General features: G+C 41.7%; 1 protein-coding gene across 1 annotated transcript in view; it reads right to left on the minus strand.

Moving 5' to 3' along the window:
* LOC124262028 (secreted frizzled-related protein 3-like) overlaps positions 1–7,015 on the minus strand; it is a 34,877-nt gene extending 27,862 nt beyond the window's left edge. The window contains exon 1 of the mRNA XM_046696449.1: positions 5,448–7,015. Coding sequence (XP_046552405.1) covers positions 5,448–5,922 — 475 coding nt within the window. The 5' untranslated portion in view covers positions 5,923–7,015. The remainder of the gene's footprint in view (positions 1–5,447) is intronic.
* Between the last annotated feature and the right edge of the window lie 14,780 nt (positions 7,016–21,795).

A 21,795-nucleotide genomic window follows, 5' to 3' on the forward strand; every position in this document is an offset into this window, starting at 1 on the left:
TTGATAACAAAGACACTTAGTATTGAATGACTTAATGATAATCCGCTTGGACAACCGACTAACACGTGTTGGAAATCACTGGCTATCGGCGTTACACATTCATATTTCCGTACTGCTGCCTTAGAATTAAGCATACCTGTGGTTTTACGAACATATTCTACTACATTCACCAGGTACCCATCGACACCGGAGATAGATATCAAACACAGTCACGTACGTCATCAATATGATAATTTTGAAACACCTATTTAACTATGTAACCGTTTTGATGGAACAAAGGCATTTTTTAAATCGCGATTGATGGACAAGAAGTACGGGTGAGCCCTTGGCGATATAGGTCTCACACGTGTGGAGATTCACTTCAAAGTCCAGGGGCAGATATTGAATACGGAGTTGCGCCGCGTTCCATCACAGATATGTCATACTGAAGCTAATGGCACTTATTAGTAACTGGTAATTGTCTGGTTCAGACTCAGCTATACTGACGGGCAAAAGAAACTACACACCTTGATGCCGTTGCACAATGTGATCTCAGCGCTGAGATTACCGTTATTACCATACCATAAAGCTTTGTACAGCGGCACCATGGTGTTTTGTTGACTGTGTCAGTAAGACAGAATAAAAACATTTTTCAAAATATCTGCATTGGTTTTTTTCGAGAATGATTCCCGAAAACAGTTGCCTACTTTCTTACGTAGGTCAGTATATGTACAGTTCGCCGTCATATAGCTGTAATATTGTTGAGTGCGGCATTAAACAACAAACTGTTATCTATTGTAACACGGGTTTACCCTACATTCAGTACTGTCACGGTGGGTTGTGAGAAGTTCAGGCCAGACGAATTAGTGGTTGATAGAAAGAACACCATTCACCGTTGTTGGGCTATCAGACTGTCGGATAAAACTCGATAAATTGCTTAAAATGTAAAGTGATTGCTTAGAGAAATATCATGATGACTTTTGTGAACCAGTTCGTAAGCTTTCCTATCTTACTTTATGAATGATTGATATAAGCTATTTTTCAAGGTTGACTTACCCAACACCATTTCTGCCCTGGCAAAACGACACACAAAGATAAATGCACACACAGAGATTCACACGCTCGCGCACGCACACACAAATCTAAACAAAACCTCAAAGCACGAGATTAACCAACCACACAAAGCAACTCCAACTTGCTAACATATTGAGAATCAATCCCCAACAAACAGTACTCCGTGGCTCGTAGCTCACAATATCGACCACTGGGTTGTTTGTTCCAGAATCGACAATATATATGCCGCCAGTTGGTATATTGCCGAGTGTAGTGTTAGGCAACTAACACATGATCGCGCAGCAAGGCACATCCGTGAAGATCCGGGTTAGAATTGATCTTCCGTAACCCATGCTTGTCGTAAGAAGCGACTAACGGGATCGAGTGGTCAGGCTTGCTGACTTGGTTGACACATGTGATCGTATCCCATTTGCGTAGATCGATGTTCATGCTGTTGATCACTGGATTGTCTGGTCCAGATTCGATTATTTACAGACCGCCGCCATATAGCTGGAATATTGCTGAGTGCGAAGTAAAACTAAACTCACTTCCAAGGCACATCCAGTCCATATTACCCTAAACAAGTAAAAAGAAACTGAAGGTAATTGTCTGGTTTCGTGAGAAAAGCAGCGTCAGAGCTTCTTCCCCGATTGCGTACCTGTAATATATTTCGAAGGTAATGTTATGCATACCTCACCTTCATTGATTGTCAAGTTAGAAAAGGTTGATTATAACATACACCTACTTACAACTAGATAAAGAACACGCCGCCATATCGCTGAAATATTGCTGAGTGCGGCCTAAAACTAAGCTCACTCACTAAATAAAGAACATATCACATGTTGTTGAGGAGGACGGGTATATTGTAAACAATGAATATAACTTGTGAAAAATCCATTCAAACCATTTTAAACTAATTTGGAGGAAACCACTAACAACGCATGTTCTGTTAAAATAAAAAGCAAACTATTTCCTTGACGTACATAGTGGTAGGGAGACACCGCTCTCACTTTGAAATACGATCACGTCTAAGCAGCCTTAAACGCTATCATAGACCACATTTAAGGAAAGCCACATTTTAAAAAGGTTTGTAATATATGCTTTAACATACAGATATATGTTCATGCTGAAAAAAACGCTTACATGGAAAAGCTTTCTCATTGCTTGGGACGGCAGCCAAATTCAAAAGGTATTTTGAATGGAGAAATGCTGGAGATATATGAATGCAAGATAGGACCCCATGTCGATGTTGGGAATGTTTTTTCATGGCTATATTGCACCGTCTGATGGTGCGTCCCGTCACGGGTTAATGGGTGTAGTAATATAGGACCCATAAAGAAACCTTATTGAAAACAAATAGCTGGAGAGAAAATAGCCACACGTTGGTGATAGCCCAGTGAGCGTTATCATTACGGTTGTACCTGTACACTCAGGAAAGTGCTTTCCGTTTGACGTCAGAGTAGAAGAATCTGTCATATTTATCCCATTTACACTTTAGGTCTGCATTGTGAACTAAGGTCAGTAATTGAACGTCAGATGTTCAAAATATTCATACAAATTATCAGTGTATGATAACTCAGAAACTGTATATTTTGTAGACTTTTATTTAATCGTACTTGACACAATTCTTATGCTACAACTATGCGTTATGATAATGTTTCGGAATAAAGCTTTCACTACACATGTTTTTGTAAATTGAAGGACTTAACGCGAGAGACAGTCACATAGTACGTTGCTCAAATGAGCAAGTCTTGGTTCGAGGATACCGTCCGAGCACATTATTCTTTTTCAGAAGATTTCTTTTGATCATCAAGAGAACATGAATTATCCTTCATATTGTCAACAGACCCATGACTCGTCTACGACGGCCGATTGTTTTCTTTCCTGTCATTGTTAAACATATTTTTCCAGCCCAGTTTTTCCCATTGATGTGTTTTAGTGTGGTATTTGACACGGTCCCAGTAGTTAAAAACATACACAACAACGTTTCATGTCTGCTCAACTGTTATAATAACAAAGTGGTGTATAGCGTTACGCAGATTATTAAGTTAGCCAAATCTGAAGCTTTCTTACTTTGTTCCTCAAATATTCCCTTCAAGTAAAGGTTCTATCCGATAAACATTTCTCCATATACGATGACGACAGAACTAGCTATGCCCAAGAAGGTAAACGATTCCTTAGATCTCCAAGAGGTACATTTGGGAGTATTGACAGTATTCTAGTTAGACATTGTTCCCGATCTTTTCAATGTTTACAAACCAATTCGTTTAATCTTTTTCTCTTTGATGCAAATACTACTTATTCCGTGGATTTCTAGAATTGCCGTAAGCAGTACAAGAAATCTCGCCTCTTACTCCACACAAGTCCGTGGCACGTTAAGCGCTCTGGAATGGCCAGAGACCAATTCTTCCGAGCCGAGGTTATAAGCATACAGCATAGCATACAATGGCTGTCATCGTCTCGTCACAAAGAACTATGTGTATAATGATAACATGATAGACATATGAGGGTATAGAATTCACATTGACGAAACAACCGATGCTGGAGTTTGTCTTCAAAGAGAACTGGGCTTAGATGAATGTAGAAGAAAGAAAAACGTATTTGGTTTTGATAGTAAGTGTATTAAGATAAATACAATATGAACATTGTATATGAACTACAATGCTTTATACACAATGTGTCGCCTCCTGTACGTTAACTCATTGAGATACACGTAACTGCTAACGATATAAGCAGTGTAGACTTGCAGAATTCTCTAAGGTAATTAATAGTTTTAATGAACATTTCTAAAATAACAGTCTGGCGTCCGTTTATCTTGCCACTTTAATGGATAGACTTACTATACATCCATGGACCTAGCTTTGAGTACAGCCATGGAGCAAGGCTATGATTAGTAGTGTAGTGTGTATTGACAACACCCTGTCACAACAAGTCAATGTTTCAAATATGGATATGCGCGGAAACCGTTCCATTGGGACAGAGACACCCCTGTCAAATTCATCCTGACTGGTCTCAAATACCTCGTGGTTGGTGATATGATGGTTAATATTTCACCACTTCTCATTATGAACAAACATATGAAAACAAAACAAATACAGATAATGGCATAGATCCTGTCTGAGTTGAAACGGGATGTCCAGGAAGGAAAAACGTGGATGTGTTCGACTTTAGGACATAGGACTACGCCAGGGAAAACGCATTACACCTCCGTTGTTACTGTCAAACGAACCAACTAAAGCATTCTGGGTTTACCTAGTGTCCCACATGGGGAAAGTGAACACACCTGAAACGTGGGTGTATCTGTGTCCTTACATGCATCATTTAGTCACACATGACAGGAAAACAGATTGTGTCTACAGTGAATGAGGACTGTTTTCACGACACATTGGAAAAGAAATCAAATGAAACCTTAATAACGTTGAAATCATGTCCTTCATCTCACGTTATAAGATCTTCTACTCGGACGACTATTCATCCGCTTTCAAAGATGTTTTGGGCCTTAAACTAAGACGTGACATGAACATAATGACAGTTTACAAGCTATCCCATCACATAAACTGAATCCCGCCCACTTTCCAATGACTTCCAATATCAACGTTAAATAGTACCTAGCACCTTTAAATCCCAAATCAACGTGTCAAGGTAATTGGTATCAATCCCCTTTGTACACTAACATGCGAATATTACGATCAGCGGGCAGTGCACACATTCTAGCTTTTCCAATCACTCGCTGAGAGTGTTTGTTTCCGAGAGCTCAACACGTGTTCTGTGGGACAATATGTAAACATCGCCATTACGGGAACACTCTGTCGGGGCGCTGGTGAATCGCTGGATTCCTAGGGGACTGTGATAGGGCCCAGTTTACCTTAATCGCAAATGATCAAAGCGAAAGATCAAAGGATTTCGGGTCATCTCTACAAGAGGTCATCAAAACACGCGGCGAGAATTAAAGGAGCATGTCCACCAAATATGATTTTCATGTACTCGCGTGTACAGAAAACATCATTATTTAGCCACAATGGCTTTACAGAACAATAACGGACTGACAGATAAAAGTCCCATTAGAAGAAGTGGCCTGTGTCATATCGAATAACTGAAGATATATTGATAAAAGATGTAAATAATAGCCAGTGTCGTTCACTTTAGCTTATACCACAGCGCTTTTTTAGAGAGATTCCTCAAAACGTATAATTTGTTGAAGTTTATGTATGACTTTAGTTTTATAATGCAATCTATTCCATTTCTACTTACACCAATAGTAAGTGTAGTTAATATGTAATGTAATGTAAATATATTATGATTATTTAATAGTGTTATAATCAACAGGTGTGACATAGAATACTGCAGCATTATGATCAAAACTGATATCATTTTACAAGTTGTCATGCTTTTGAGAAGATAAGAAATCAACTTACCTTTTCTCCTTGATGGTGAAACAATGGCCTCGGGGGACACACATACCCCCCTCTCATATCGGGGGAGTCGCGAGCAGTCCAAGGCCTCGGGCCACGACACATTATAAGCGTTCATGACGGGCTCACACCCTGCCCTCGCCTTTTCGCAAACACCCTTGCACGGGGGGATAGGGTCGGGTTGGAAAGAGATTGTGCATATTGGTACATATATGGAACATAAGAAAAACAACAATGTTTCACTGCAGTTTTGGTTCAAGAGCAGCTCAAATCGTTCAAAGGCGAGCCTTGCATTCTCCTGGCTGCTATGACGGTGCAGGTTGGGCATCCGTGTCATATTGTAAGGCATAGATCGGCACTGTGGGATTTTTATAGGCTCGCATTGTTCGAGACGGTCAATAAATGCCTCTCCGGTCGAAAACGAAACAAGAAGAGGAGATAAGAGAAGTTTTAAACAAATCAAAGTCCGCATACACATCGTCTGTTTGTACAAGTATGTAAAATTCAAAACGTAAAGTATATGTGCGTTCACATGGAGAAAAAAATATAATCACGTGTAAATATTCTGACTCAAATACTGCCACATCCAATATCGTTTGTGCTTAAGTGTCATTCCTTGAAATCCATACTTCAGTTCCACAAAGAAACAACATTTGTTCAAATGTATTTTACAAATTTGCTCCGAAAACGATCCGCTTCGTCAAAGTGTCGTCTGCTCTCCTATCCAAGAACGGTCACTCTAGGCGACTCAAGTTCCGCGCGCGCTCGTCTCGTGCACATCTACAAGTGACAGACGACAGTAAGCAAAGCGAGGTAAAATGTCCATCATGTGGCGTGTGTATCGGGTACCTCGTGAAACGCAGGGCGGGATCAACACTGACGGGGAGTATCCCTCCTCCAAACTTACCCCCAATCAGGTCCTCCAATTTTTTCCTTCACAAACAAGTCACGGTAGGGATAGGTGATTTGTTTCTATCATTCACATCGACAATTTCTGACGCGTAGCGGCCGACGACTCATGTTTTAAACTCGGTTTACCTTCTCGCTCCTTTGTGTCGCGATTCCGTGTTTGTATTTGAGTCCCCTGGCTTGCGTCGTAGTCTGTCTATTTCTCGATAGATTTTCCCATCATCAAAGTGCGTGTCAAGTATACCGGAGCGGCCTCCCATAGCGGGATTTGCTCCGGGTTATCGAGTCTTATCTCTGTCCTCTTGCACATCATACGGCCGAATTCGCTCCCCACTTCAAAATAAAGGCCCAGCAATTCGTGTAGTCAAACTCTGTATTACAGTAGGACTGAGCCGCTGAAACTGATATTATCAAATGTATTAGACACTCTACAGTCGATAGCTACAGGCAAGCTGGCCATCACAATAGCTGTGTAAACAGTCACTGTACATCCATTGCCAGGATTCTTCCACTGGCCCTGCTGTAGTCTTTGATAGTGGTTCTTTTACTCAAGTCGCTATCTTAAGAAGTCTATTGCTTGATCGACGAAACCGATCACAACACCCCACTTTCAAATACTGTGTTACTGTATATGAGCGGCGAAATTACAAACTTCACAGACAGACGAGCTGTGGGATATAGGGAGGGGGGTGGTAGGGGTTGAGGGGTGGGGTGGAGGGTCTCTCAGGTTCAGCGTCTCTTCAACTGATAAAACCCTAAGAAATAGCGTTCGCTGTTGGGGTTATTCTCGCTTCCGTGTTAGCAAGGAGAATACTACACGACAGGTGAACGGTTTATCCCGCCGACTACAAATAATAACAGAGCTTGAAATTGGCCGGACTTTAAGCCAGGTTTTCTCGTTTTACCACGAGTATCCTTTGAACTGTGCAGTTCTAAAAGTGATAATCTTCTTATCAAAAGAAGAAGAAAGATGATCCTTCTATTGTTCTTGTGTACAGTCAGTTGGCGAGTTATAAGTAACGACTAGGGTGTTTGTGTGCCTGCCAACTCCGCCCTCCACACGCAGGGAAGGCTTTATGAGTTCATCATACCATCTCAGTAAAGAAAATGTAGAATTGTCGGAAACATCAAAAGAAGATCTTGGGCCGTGGCCTCACTGTCTGGGGACGACATACTTGAAGGTGCCCCTAATCGTCGATTGGGACTAATTATCAAAGAAAACACCGGGTAATGTTGTGAACGACACTCCCAGGAATTACTTTGACGTTAATTGTCTGTGACCTTTACCTTAACATAACCTCTAGGGTCAAGGTCGGCTGGCGTAATGTCTGCATGACGTGCTTTAATGAGTTTTGCAGATCTCCACACGGAGTTACCTCAAGTTGGCTGCGTCAGATTATGAAGTCGGTGAATCCTGAAAATTAATGGTGAATGTGGGGTTTTGGTATGTCACTTAATAATCAGAGATCTTGTATCCTGTGTCAGTAATGATAATAATAATAATCACAATGTGCATATTTATAATGCGCTAAATCCACACCTTATAGTTCTCAATGTGCCACATCATTACCCCAGTCAATCTAGATATCAATGTTCACTCGAGTTGGATTTTCAGCTGCTTGGGGAGTACACAACCCAGGCTACCTATGAGGCAGGTGAAAGTTAACATCTAATCCTGTCGGGTATCCATTCACTGCTGGATAAGGTACAGGGCCAATTAGAACAAGAAACTTGCCTACGTGCCATACATACTTGCCGTAAGAGAGGACTTACGGGATCGGGTGATAGACTCGCAGACAGGGTTGATGCATGTCACCGTGTCCCCGTTGCGTAGATGAGGTGGTGAGGTGAGGTGAAATTGGGTTTAACGTCGTGCTTGAGAATATCTCGCTCATATAACGACGTGCATGCGTGTGTATGTGTATGTGCGGCTGCTTGTACTAGTCCAGACTTAAGTCTGGCTATAGTGCTAGCCCACTGAGATACCATGCCGCAGTGAAGCATGAATACCCCACTCAGACACATTATACCGAGCCGACCAGTCCTTTTTGTACCCATTAATGCCGAGCGCCAGGCAGGGAACAACAAGTACCATATTTTAACGTCTTTTGGTATGACGCGGTCGGGGATCGAACCCGCGACCTTCCGCTCCTCCGGGTAGACGCTCTAACCACTACACCACGGAGGCGGTCCGTCGTGTGGATCAATGCTCATAAAAACGAAATGTGTTGCATGATATGTGTTACATGGTACATGTTACATGGTACATGGTACATGTGGACTATTGCCTCTATCCAGTCTTACATTACTCCACATTAAAGCAACGCCGCTCTTGGAGCGAAAGCCAGTCCAATATCGATACTTGGTGTATATTTCCGATATTTCCTGAACATGACTGGCTGACTGAGTATAGTTTTACGCCGCTTTTAGCAATATTCCAGCAATATCACGGCGGGGGACACCAGAAATGGGCTTCACACATTGTACCCATGTGGGGAATCGAACCCGGGTCTTCGGCGTGATGAGGGAACGCTTTAACCACCAGGCTAGTCCACGCCCTTCCTGATCATGAGTCTGGTGTCCAAGCTATATAGTAGCACATGATGCTATCACTGTATCTTGCAACACTATACGTACATCTTTAAGCTGCAGCCTACTATATCTGTTATATCTGAGAAAGGTAAGTTGTGAAGCAACCATCAACAATAGCAACTTACATATCATCCCGGCCATCGGTGAGTAGAATGTTCCACGGATAATATGAGCCACACAAGAAATTACGGAAACAACTGATGCATCGATTACAGCAGCAGTTATTGTGAAAATGTCGAACGAACGGTTACTAACAAAACTGACGAAGAATCACGTACACATGAAACTATAAAATACATCGGTTACCAATGAATGTATGGGGAAAACAGTTACTTAACTTAACTATAGTAATAACAATTACTTGTAACTTAATACTGGTTGTTACTTATTTAGTTTCCAGACATTTTATGTTAGTTATGAAGATACTTGATACGTTAGTTGAATGTAAAATTGCAGTATCGACAATTATTGATTTTAATCAGTAACCTGTTTTTAAGTTACGGGACAACAAGTGGTTACTAATGACTGTTCCGGATGAACAACGAGTAATGATGTTTCCGTAGTATAAAGTACGTACTATGAAGTTTCCAGGTAATGACTTGCTGATGGCTTTACAGGGCGATCAGTTACATATGACGTTTCCAGGTAATGACTTGCTGATGACTTTACAGGGCGATCAGTTACATATGAAGTTTCCAGGTAACGACTTACTGATGACTTTACAGGGCGATCAGTTACATATGAAGTTTCCAGGTAACGACTTACTGATGACTTTACAGGGCGATCAGTTACATATGAAGTTTCCAGGTAACGACTTACTGGTGACTTTACAGGGCGATCAGTTACATATGAAGTTTCCAGGTAACGACTTACTGGTGACTTTACAGGGCGATCAGTTACATATGAAGTTTCCAGGTAATGACTTACTGATGACTTTACAGGGCGATCAGTTACATATGAAGTTTCCAGGTAATGACTTACTGATGACTTTACAGGGCGATCAGTTACATATGAAGTTTCCAGGTAACGACTTACTGATGACTTTACAGGGCGATCAGTTACATATGAAGTTTCCAGGTAACGACTTACTGGTGACTTTACAGGGCGATCAGTTACATATGAAGTTTCCAGGTAATGACTTACTGATGACATTACAGGGCGATCAGTTACATATGAAGTTTCCAGGTAATGACTTACTGATGACATTACAGGGCGATCAGTTACATATGAAGTTTCCAGGTAACGACTTACTGGTGACTTTACAGGGCGATCAGTTACATATGAAGTTTCCAGGTAACGACTTACTGATGACTTTACAGGGCGATCAGTTACATATGAAGTTTCCAGGTAATGAGTGAGTGAGTATGGTTTACGCCGCTTTTAGCAATATTCCAGCCAAATCACGGCGGGGACACCAGAAATGGGCTTCACACATTGTACCCATGCGGGGGATGAGTTACCCGGGTCTTCGGCGTGACGAGCGAACGCTTTAACCATAAGGCTACCCCGCCGCCCTCCAGGTAATGACTTACTGATGACTTTACAGGGCGATCAGTTACATATGAAGTTTCCAGGTAACGACTTACTGGTGACTTTACAGGGCGATCAGTTACATATGAAGTTTCCAGGTAACGACTTACTGGTGACATTACAGGGCGATCAGTTACATATGAAGTTTCCAGGTAACGACTTACTGGTGACTTTACAGGGCGATCAGTTACATATGAAGTTTCCAGGTAATGACTTACTGATGACATTACAGGGCGATCAGTTACATATGAAGTTTCCAGGTAACGACTTACTGGTGACTTTACAGGGCGATCAGTTACATATGAAGTTTCCAGGTAACGACTTACTGGTGACTTTACAGGGCGATCAGTTACATATGAAGTTTCCAGGTAACGACTTACCGACTTACTGGTGACTTTACAGGGCGATCAGTTTACATATGAAGTTTCGCAAAGGTAACGACTTACTGATGACTTTACAGGGCGATCAGTTACATATGAAGTTTCAGGTAACGACTTACTGGTGACTTTACAGGGCGATCAGTTACATATGAAGTTTCATATGAAGTTTCCAGGTAACGACTTACGACTACTGTAATGACTTGACTTTACAGGGCGATCAGTTACATATGAAGTTTCCAGGTAATGACTTACTGGTGACTTTACAGGGCGATCAGTTACATATGAAGTTTCCAGGTAACGACTTACTGGTGACTTTACAGGGCGATCGACTATGAAGTTTCCAGGTAACGACTTACTGGTGACTTTACAGGGCGATCAGTTACATATGAAGTTTCAGTTGACTTTACAGGCGATCAGTTTCATATGAAGTTTCCAGGTAATGACTTACTGATGACTTTACAGGGCGACAGGTAACGACTAACGACTTACTGATGACTTTACAGGGCGATCAGTTACATATGAAGTTTCCAGGTAACGACTTACTGGTGACTTTACAGGGCGATCAGTTACATATGAAGTTTCCAGGTAACGACTTACTGGTGACTTTACAGGGCGATCAGTTACATATGAAGTTTCCAGGTAACGACTTACTGGTGACAGGGCGATCAGTTACATGGGCGATCAGTAACATATGAAGTTTCCAGGTAACGACTTACTGAGGTAACGACTTTACTTTACAGGGCGATCAGTTACATATGAAGTTTCCAGGTAACGACTTACTGGTGACTTTACAGGGCGATCAGTTACATATGAAGTTTCCAGGTAACGACTTACTGATGACTTTACAGGGCGATCAGTTACATATGAAGTTTCCAGGTAACGACTTACTGGTGACTTTACAGGGCGATCAGTTACATATGAAGTTTCCAGGTAACGACTTACTGATGACTTTACAGGGCGATCAGTTACATATGAAGTTTCCAGGTAACGACTTACTGGTGACTTTACAGGGCGATCAGTTTCATATGAAGTTTCCAGGTAACGACTTACTGGTGACTTTACAGGGCGATCAGTTACATATGAAGTTTCCAGGTAACGACTTACTGGTGACATTACAGGGCGATCAGTTACATATGAAGTTTCCAGGTAACGACTTACTGGTGACTTTACAGGGCGATCAGTTACATATGAAGTTTCCAGGTAACGACTTACTGGTGACTTTACAGGGCGATCAGTTACATATGAAGTTTCCAGGTAACGACTTACTGGTGACTTTACAGGGCGATCAGTTACATATGAAGTTTCCAGGTAACGACTTACTGGTGACTTTACAGGGCGATCAGTTACATATATGAAGTTTCCAGGTAACGACTTACTGGTGACTTTACAGGGCGATCAGTTACATATGAAGTTTCCAGGTAACGACTTACTGGTGACTTTACAGGGCGATCAGTTACATATGAAGTTTCCAGGTAACGACTTACTGGTGACTTTACAGGGCGATCAGTTACATATGAAGTTTCAGGTAACGACTTACTGGTGACTTTACAGGGCGATCAGTTTCATATGAAGTTTCCAGGTAACGACTTACTGATGACTTTACAGGGCGATCAGTTACATATGAAGTTTCCAGGTAACGACTTACTGATGACTTTACAGGGCGATCAGTTACATATGAAGTTTCCAGGTAACGACTTACTGGTGACTTTACAGGGCGATCAGTTACATATGAAGTTTCCAGGTAACGACTTACTGGTGACTTTACAGGGCGATCAGTTACATATGAAGTTTCCAGGTAACGACTTACTGGTGACTTTACAGGGCGATCAGTTACATATGAAGTTTCCAGGTAATGACTTACTGGTGACATTACAGGGCGATCAGTTACATATAAAGTTTCCAGGTAATGACTTACTGATGACGTTACAGGGCGATTAGTTACATATAAAGTTTTCAGGTAATGACTTACTGATGACTTTACAGGGCGATCAGTTACATATGCAATCGACGTGTTATCACCCTTTTAACCGTTACTTATGACGTTGCAGGACAATCAGTTGTAGCTGATGATGAAGTTACCATTATTGAGTTATAATTTCAAATAGTCCAGCAAGGCATTGATGCATTTGATTTATATCTGTCACACAATCTTTTCATTTTTAGGAACCACCAACACCATTTCATCCAGGTTGGTAGTCCTAAGGAAGTGTTGCAGTACATTGGCAGCTCGTGCTTTAATTACTTAACGCCGCACTCAGCAATATCCCAGCTATATGTTTGTAATAATCGAATCTCAACCAGCCAATCCTGAGCTCAACAGCATGAGCATCGATCTCCGCAATTGGGATACGCTGGCATGTGTCAACCAAATCAGCGAACCTGAGCACCCGACCCCGTTAGTCGCCTGTTACGACAAGCATGGGTAGCTGAAGACTGATTCTAACCCGGATCTTCACAGATGACAGCTCGTGATGTAAATAAAACTACCAGTGGCTGCCAAGGCTTATCATACTCCTGCCAGCCGGTCGTCATGTAATCACAGGTGACTTCTCCAGTGTAGAAAAACGCAGAAAAGTTCTCTATTGTTGAAAATTTGGAACCTTCGTCGGTGATTCAAATGTTGACCAAAATATCGTGATTATTGGGATTAAAACATTTCAAACATTTGAGATGCCGTCAGAGAAGATGTAAAAAGGGACCAAAGAGAGCAGAACCCAGCTGAACGTATTTCAGTTCGAGTCAGTGCGTGATCATGTCACTGGCAAAATGCAAGAACTGCAAAAGACGACATAAATCAGATTGCCATGCATAAATAGATTGTGTTTGTTCCCAAGCATACGGTCTCAAAGAACATAACGTGATGATGTCATTGGCGAAATGCAAGAACTGCAAAAGACGACATAAATCAGATTGCCATGCATTAATAGATTGTGTTTGTTCCTAAAGGATAAGGTCTCAAAGAACGTAACGTGATGATGTCATTGGCGAAATGCAAGAACTGCAAAAGACGACATAAATCAGATTGCCATGCATAAATAGATTGTGTTTGTTCCCAAGGATAAGGCCTCAAAGAACATAACGTGATGATGTCATTGGCGAAATGCAAGAACTGCAAAAGACGACATAAATCAGATTGCCATGCATAAATAGATTGTGTTTGTTCCCAAGGATAAGGCCTCAAAGAACATAACGTGATGATGTCATTGGCGAAATGCAAGAACTGCAAAAGACGACATAAATCAGATTGCCATGCATAAATAGATTGTGTTTGTTCCCAAGCATAAGGTCTCAAAGAACATAACGAATATCTAAAGACATAAAACTGACGAGGAAAAGTAAGTACACATGTGTAATTGTTGTTGCAATCCCAAATATGCGTTCTAACTAATAGAATTATTGAAAAACATTGATTGTATAGAACGCAACCATCATGTTTCATTTGCCAAAATGCAACCAAAAACATTTGTACGTGTTTTGCACGAATTTTTGCAAAATTGTGATTATTGTCCCATGCACCAGCACTTTTCTGACAGAGAGTATAAAACCTGTTTGTCGTGAAGACTGAACAATCACTTGACAGAAATCTCAAGAGGAAATGCTAAGATTGACGTCGGCGCAACGAGAACGGGCCAAAGGAATGACACAAATGGGTGCTTTCAACAGCGACATTGCAAGGACATTGGGTTGCACAAGACAAACAATAATTCGACTGTTTAACCGTTTCAGGACGACAGGCCAGACATGTGATCGACCCAGAAGTGGACGTTCCAGAGTCACAACACCCCAAGAGGATCGCTATCTGCGGGTTATTCACTAGTCTGTCTCACAGTCCCTGAACCACATTAATTTCCCTACTGCCAAGCCCTCTCTGCTGTGCTAAAGCCCTAAATAAAGCAAGTCTAGATTTCCTCAGGTTGTTTGTTACTATCAAAATTAAATATATTCAGAGACTAAGCCTTAGTCTAGTTATTCACCTACACAACTGGATGTTGACGGTGACGTCATCAGCAGCCACATCACTGGGTCATCGCGTAAGCCGATTCACAGTGACAAGACGACTTCGTCCTGCTGGCATTAGACTAAGGCTTAGTCTCTGAATATATTTAATTTTGATAGTAACAAACAACCTGAGGAAATCTAGACTTGCTTTATTTAGGGCTTTAGCACAGCAGAGAGGGCTTGGCAGTAGGGAAATTAATGTGGTTCAGGGACTGTGAGACAGACTATGCTGGCATGTATGGGCCTACCGACCGCTGCGTGGAATGGCCTTGACCTTCCGGCATCGTAGGAACCGTCTGCAGTGGTCATCACTGCATCGCTGTTTATTGTTACAATGTCATACATTTTCCATTTCATCAAAAGGTTTTGTTATTTTGTATCTTATTGGAAGAAACACAACCTGTGTACTTTCTTTTTGCACATCAGTTTATGAATATGAACTGAAAGAACTTAGTATAAGTATCACGTGATGCCACGTATAGAGCACGTGTGTCGACTGAGGAACAAACCATGCTTCAGAATGTCAACATGTACCTGAAGACAATGTCCATGCCTCTTCAAGCAAATTTACCACCAAATCCACGTATCAAAGATTAACCACCATCCTTAATTCTATCAAGGAAGGACTTTTCTTTCTTTATATTCTCGGAAAATATTTAAGATAAGTATAATGCTATGTGAAATCTCAAAACTTCAAAAGATTTTTTGCAATCTTAGTTCTGTCAAACATTGGAACATTGTACGCGGGAGTGGTGGCCACAGATACAGGCACACATCTATCTACAGAGTTCCGGGGCATTTTGTCTAAAGGCAAAGCAAATGCCACGTGTCGTTTACTGAAAAAACAGCATGCTACATGCATCACTTCCTCACTGCGACCTGTAAGTAAAACTGTAGAGAAAAACATCTAGGCAAGAAACAGGCATCACTGCAATTTTTAAAGAATCAACAAGATTTCATATGAAGAGGATGACATCAACTTTTAAATAATCAACATTCTATGTATTCAGAGCAATAGTCCTGCAGCTCCAGACGGTTGTGTTTAATTTTCTTTTGAGGTTCAATTGCTCATTCTTTCTCCCAAGATTTGGAAGAGAGACTCTTAAGAAGTCGTTTTGTCAAGGTTATAGCACTCAAGGCCTCAATAAAGCTTTCAAAACGTTTTATGTTTGTCATATGGTTGACATTTTCAAATTTGATGCATCACTGACAAAAAAATGCTCTTCCCTATTTGGACATTTGCCACATGTTCCGGTTTTTTTTCCCAAATGTCCTGCATATGTTTGTGACTCATAATATAGTCGGAATCGTGCAATCGACTCTACTGAGTTTTTTAACGCACATGGGAGGGTTTTTCTTAAAAAAATATATTTGATTAGAATATTTACTTTCAAGTTACCATTGACCTATTTCATAAGAAGTACAGGGGCAGTCGGTTACTCATGGAGTCACCTGGTAAACGTTAGCGGTCTTTTATTTATTAAGATATTAGACAATGTTTACTTCTGAATTTCCTTCAGAAGTAAAAGATTGTCTAATGTCCTAATAAGTAGTTGTACTTACTTATGAGGTTATCGGGTCATACAAGGGAACTTAAGGTGTTACGGACTAAATAGTTTCATTTGAGGTTTTGGGACAATTTTTAGTAACTTATGAACTTACCAGGTTATCAGTAACCTTACTTGACAATCAGTTACTCGTAAAGTTTCAGGAGAATAGTCACTTGAAATTAACGTACGATCGTGTTTTACTGAGATAAAGGGTAATGATAATAACAGTTTTGTTGATGATAATTACAACATGTGGTTTGGTAACTTCATAACAAACTTCTGACTGTTACCTTACGATTGTCCGGTAACTTCATTACTAACTTCTGACTGTACCTTACGATTGTCCGGTAACTTCATAACTAACGTCTGACTGTACCTTACGATTGTCCGGTAACTTCATAACTAACTTCTGACTGTACCTTACGATTGTCTGGTAACTTCATAACTAACTTCTGACTGTACCTTACGATTGTCCGGTAACGTAATAACAAACTTCTGACTGTACCTTACGATTGTCTGGTAACTTCATAACTTACTTCTGACTGTACCTTACGATTGTCCGGTAACTTCATAACTAACTTCTGACTGTACCTTACTGATTGTACCTGGATTAACTTCATAACTAACTTCTGACTGTACCTTACGATTGTAACTTACATTGTCTGACTTCTGACTGTACCTTACGATTTGTCTGGTAACTTCATAACTAACTTCTGACTGTACCTTACGATTGTCCGGTAACTTCATAACTAACTTCTGACTGTACCTTACGATTGTCTGGTAACTTCATAACTAACTTCTGACTGTACCTTACGATTGTCCGGTAACTTCATAACTAACTTCTGACTGTACCTTACGATTGTCTGGTAACTTCATAACTAACTTCTGACTGTACCTTACGATTGTCTGGTAACTTCTGACTGTAACTTAACTAACTTCTGACTGTACCTTACGATTGTCTGGTAACTTCATAACTAACTTCTGACTGTACCTTACGATTGTCTGGTAACTTCATAACTAACTTCTGACTGTACCTTACGATTGTCTGGTAACTTCATAACTAACTTCTGACTGTACCTTACGATTGTCCGGTAACTTCTTAACTAACTTCTGACTGTACCTTACGATTGTCCGGTTACTTCATAACTAACTGACTGTACATTACGATTGTCCGGTAACTTCATAACTAACTTCTGACTGTATGTTAACGCCACACTTAGTTACTACAGGGCAATCTCAACCTACTTATGAAGTTACCGTACGATCGTGATGTTAACTGGGTATCAGTTAAATTTGAATTTACCACACTCAGTAGATTTAATTTGAAGTCACCGTACAATCATTTACTTTTGGAGTTACCGCGCAGCGAAGTCCAGATGATGTTACTGGACAATCTGTAGATGCGTATGAAGTTACCCAACAAGGTTGCTGTAGAGGTTGCCGCAACTTAGTACAATAACAAAGTCCAGAATTGTGAGACCAACTCATTCAACTGGATATATTAATTAGTGTTATTTGATACATCTAATCACTTGTATATTGCATCACTACGCTCCTTCTAATCCTTGCAAACACTCGTGCAGCGTGCTCTGTCGTACAGCGTGCTCTGACAAACGGAAATCTGGAAATCGTGGAAATCTCAAAACGAGGCTCGGCCGCTAGAAAAGTTTGGCGGTCTGGTGCGAACTTGATATTATATCAATCACATTGTACGTTACAAATACACTTAATAAGCACAAAGAACACATAACAGGTGTAACCAGTGAGCCAGATGAATTGTGAATCACCGTACGACCTCTTCAAACAGGGTCAGTCTGCGACGTCTTAGTTGTCGACATGCTGCCTAAACCTCGACATAAAATATAGAAATACGATTTTTTTTTAAAACTTTAAAATTAAAATTAATTTGTAATTACCATTTTCTTATGAAACAAGGAATTGGAATTTAGTGTAACCATAGTTGTTTGTAGTGTCTCTTTTCACTTTCACGAGAAAATTCGGATAGGCTGAAAAACAGGACATTGTCTGAATTGGTTAATGAGATTCATGTTTCGGTTTGTGAAGTTACCAGGTAATGAGTCGCCTCTCATGACGTTACCAACAATCAGGAGGTACAGAGGAAGTTACCAGACAATCGGTTCGTTATGAAGTTACCAGACAATCGGTTCATTATGAAGTTATCAGGTAAAGACTATCTCCTGGGAAGTTACCGACAGAGCAACTCCTACAAATTGTTCCGACTGACCATGATCTGATGTATAAAAGCCTGAAAACATCTCCCTAGACACATAGAACACTGTATCCCTTTGACGACACGAGAAATGAAAGCCAGGGAGATAAGTGTACTGGCGTTTCTCAGCGACACAGATAAGGTGTAATATGCCGCGAGCCGTCATTCAGTCGTCTTTGATATCTGACAAACGTGCGGGCGAGATGTTTGATTAAAGGCGTCGTTAGCAGCCCTAACTACGACCAGAGACGCGCGGTCCTTTTCAAATTAACCGTTATAGAAAAGACGTCGAAGCTGGAACTGTCTGTCGACGTCGCTGTTGCACATCCCAGCGACGATCAGACAGACTCAAGGTAAAGGTCCACTGTGTTCCGGAACTCCCGACGGACCTCTGTTGGTCTGTTAATTGAGCGACGAGTCAGTTTAATGATTATAGGTCCTTCTCTCAACCCCTAACCAAACGAAAGACGTCAGGTATAAGATACAGTAACATGCTGTGTATCGCCATCACTGCGGACGGTACCTTGTCTGGAACAATCGTTCTGGATAAAACATGTCCATTATGACGAATGTCTGGATTAACAGAACAGAACAGAATTTTACTTCAGTAACAGGCCTCTGGCCCAAAATACATATACATAAATTGATGGATAATTAGAGTACATATGTATTTCATTTAGATTTGTGTTTCTTGTCAACAAAGTATAAACATAGACATACATTAACAAATGTTCGGTATAACTGCTGTCCGCATGGACAAATGTAGGGGTTTACAAAATTTCCAAATTGTCCGAGTTGACAAATTACCAGATTAACAATTGTCCGGATCAAAATATATTCGGGTTAATGAATCTTGGTACTTAATGTATCATAACCTATAGCTCCCACAGTAAAAGTACAAGTGAGTGAGTGAGTTTACTTTTACTCCGGTTTTAGCAATATTCCGGCAATATCACGGCGGGTTACACCAGAAATGGGCGTAACATAATGTACCCATGTGGAGAATCGTACCCAGGCCTTCGGCGTGACGAGTGAACGCTCTCACCACTGGGCTACCCCATCGCCACTGTAACTGTACAACATCAGGCTGGTGGATTAACGTTTTCTACGAGAACACCTCATTTCAAATATGAAGTGTAACAGCCAAGTGGCTAAAGCGTTCACTCGTCACGCCGAAGACCTAGGTTCGATTCCCTACATGGGTATAATGTGGTAAGACCATTTTGGTGTTCCCCGCCGTGATATTGCTGGAATATTGCCAAAGCGACGTAAAACCTTACTCACTCATTCGATAAATCACATTTAGATTACATCACATTTAGGACGATAGTATGCTAGGAATATCTTGTTTCCTATCCCCGTGAGTTCAAATTTCATCCCAGAAATTGTGAAAATAACGATGTGGACTAGATGCGTCCTTTTTTATCTTTAGATGGTTACTACAACTACTTCCTGAGTGAGTGAGTTTAGTTTTACGCCGCACTCAGCAAGATTCCAGTTATATGGCGGCAGTCTGTAAATAATCGAGTCTGGACCAGACAATCCAGTGATCAACAGCAAGAGCATCGATCTACGCAACTGGGATACGATGACATGTGTCAACCAAGTCAGCGAGCCTGACCACCCGATCCCGTTAGTCGCCTCTTACGACAAGCATGGGCTACTGAAGATCAGTTCTAATCAGGATCTTCACGGGTGAGTGAGTGAGGAGAGGTTAAAGACTGCATATCATAATGACTCAATATATCTTCTTTTAAGCGCCTTGAGCATACTAAATTGTGTGGATTGTTGCGCTATACAAGTTGCCTTATTATTAAACTGACTGACTGAGTTTGGTTTTACTCCGCTTTTAGCAATATTCCAGCAACATCACGGCGGGGGACACCAGAAATGGGCTTCACTTCACACATTGTGCCCATGTGGGGATTCGAACCCGGGTCTTCGGCGTGACGAGCCAACGCTTTAACCATTAGGCTACCCCACCGCCCCTCCTTATTATTAAAGACACCTTCAGCATAAGCGTAGACCCATTTGTTCATGATACTGATGTTTCCTTCTTGTCATACCCATGCACACGCCCATGATCAATGCTGGATTCGAACAGATGTGTGCCAGCTAAGGCGCACACCTCTGCAGTGATATTAGGTTCTCACCTGGGTCGCGATTCATGATGGCGGGGTTTTATGGTTAGGTAAATCTGAATTAAGATGATTATTATGCCTCACTCGTGTCCACGACAACTGACATGTTCACACAAACACGGTGCTTCATTGACTTGGTTTACGCCGCGTTTAGCAACATCACAACGACGACTTACGTATTGAGAATAAGAAGAATCGAACCAAGAACTTTAACCTCTAGGCCACCCTGCTGCCCCTAATACACACGTCGGGTATTCGATAATGGTCCCAACTGCGTAGGTCGATGGTCATGCTGTTGATCACTGGATTGTCTGGTCCAGACTCGAGAATTTACAGCCCGCCGCCATATAGCTGTGTGCGGCGTCAAACAACTAACAAAATTCAGTAACAGTAACCGGCTTACTGCTGGCCTTTTCTACAGGGTATACATATAGGGGAGTGTCGGGTGTACAGGTAGAGGAGCGTCGGGTGTACAAGTAGAGGAGCGTCGGGTGTACAAGTAGAGGAGCGTCTGGTGTACAGGTAGAGGAGCGTCGGGTGTACAGGTACAGGTAGAGGAGCGTCGGGTGTACAGGTAGAGGAGCGTCGGGTGTACAAGTAGAGGAGCGTCGGGTGTACAAGTAGAGGAGCGTCGGGTGTACAGGTAGAGGAGCGTCGGGTGTACAGGTAGAGGAGCGTCGGGTGTACAAGTAGAGGAGCGTCGGGGTAGTGTACAAGTAGAGGAGCGTCGGGTGTACAAGTAGAGGAGCGTCTGGTGTACAGGTAGAGGAGCGTCGGGTGTACAGGTAGAGGAGCGTCGGGTGTACAAGTAGAGGAGCGTCGGGTGTACAGGTAGAGGAGCGTCGGGTGTACAGGTAGAGGAGCGTCGGGTGTACAAGTAGAGGAGCGTCGGGTGTACAGGTAGAGGAGCGTCGGGTGTACAGGTAGAGGAGCGTCGGGTGTACAAGTAGAGGAGCGTCTGGTGTACAGGTAGAGGAGCGTCGGGTGTACAGGTAGAGGAGCGTCGGGTGTACAAGTAGA

This window comes from Haliotis rubra, unplaced genomic scaffold, assembly GCF_003918875.1.
Source record: "Haliotis rubra isolate DU_JTF1 unplaced genomic scaffold, ASM391887v1 Scf82, whole genome shotgun sequence".
NCBI lineage: Eukaryota > Metazoa > Mollusca > Gastropoda > Lepetellida > Haliotidae > Haliotis > Haliotis rubra.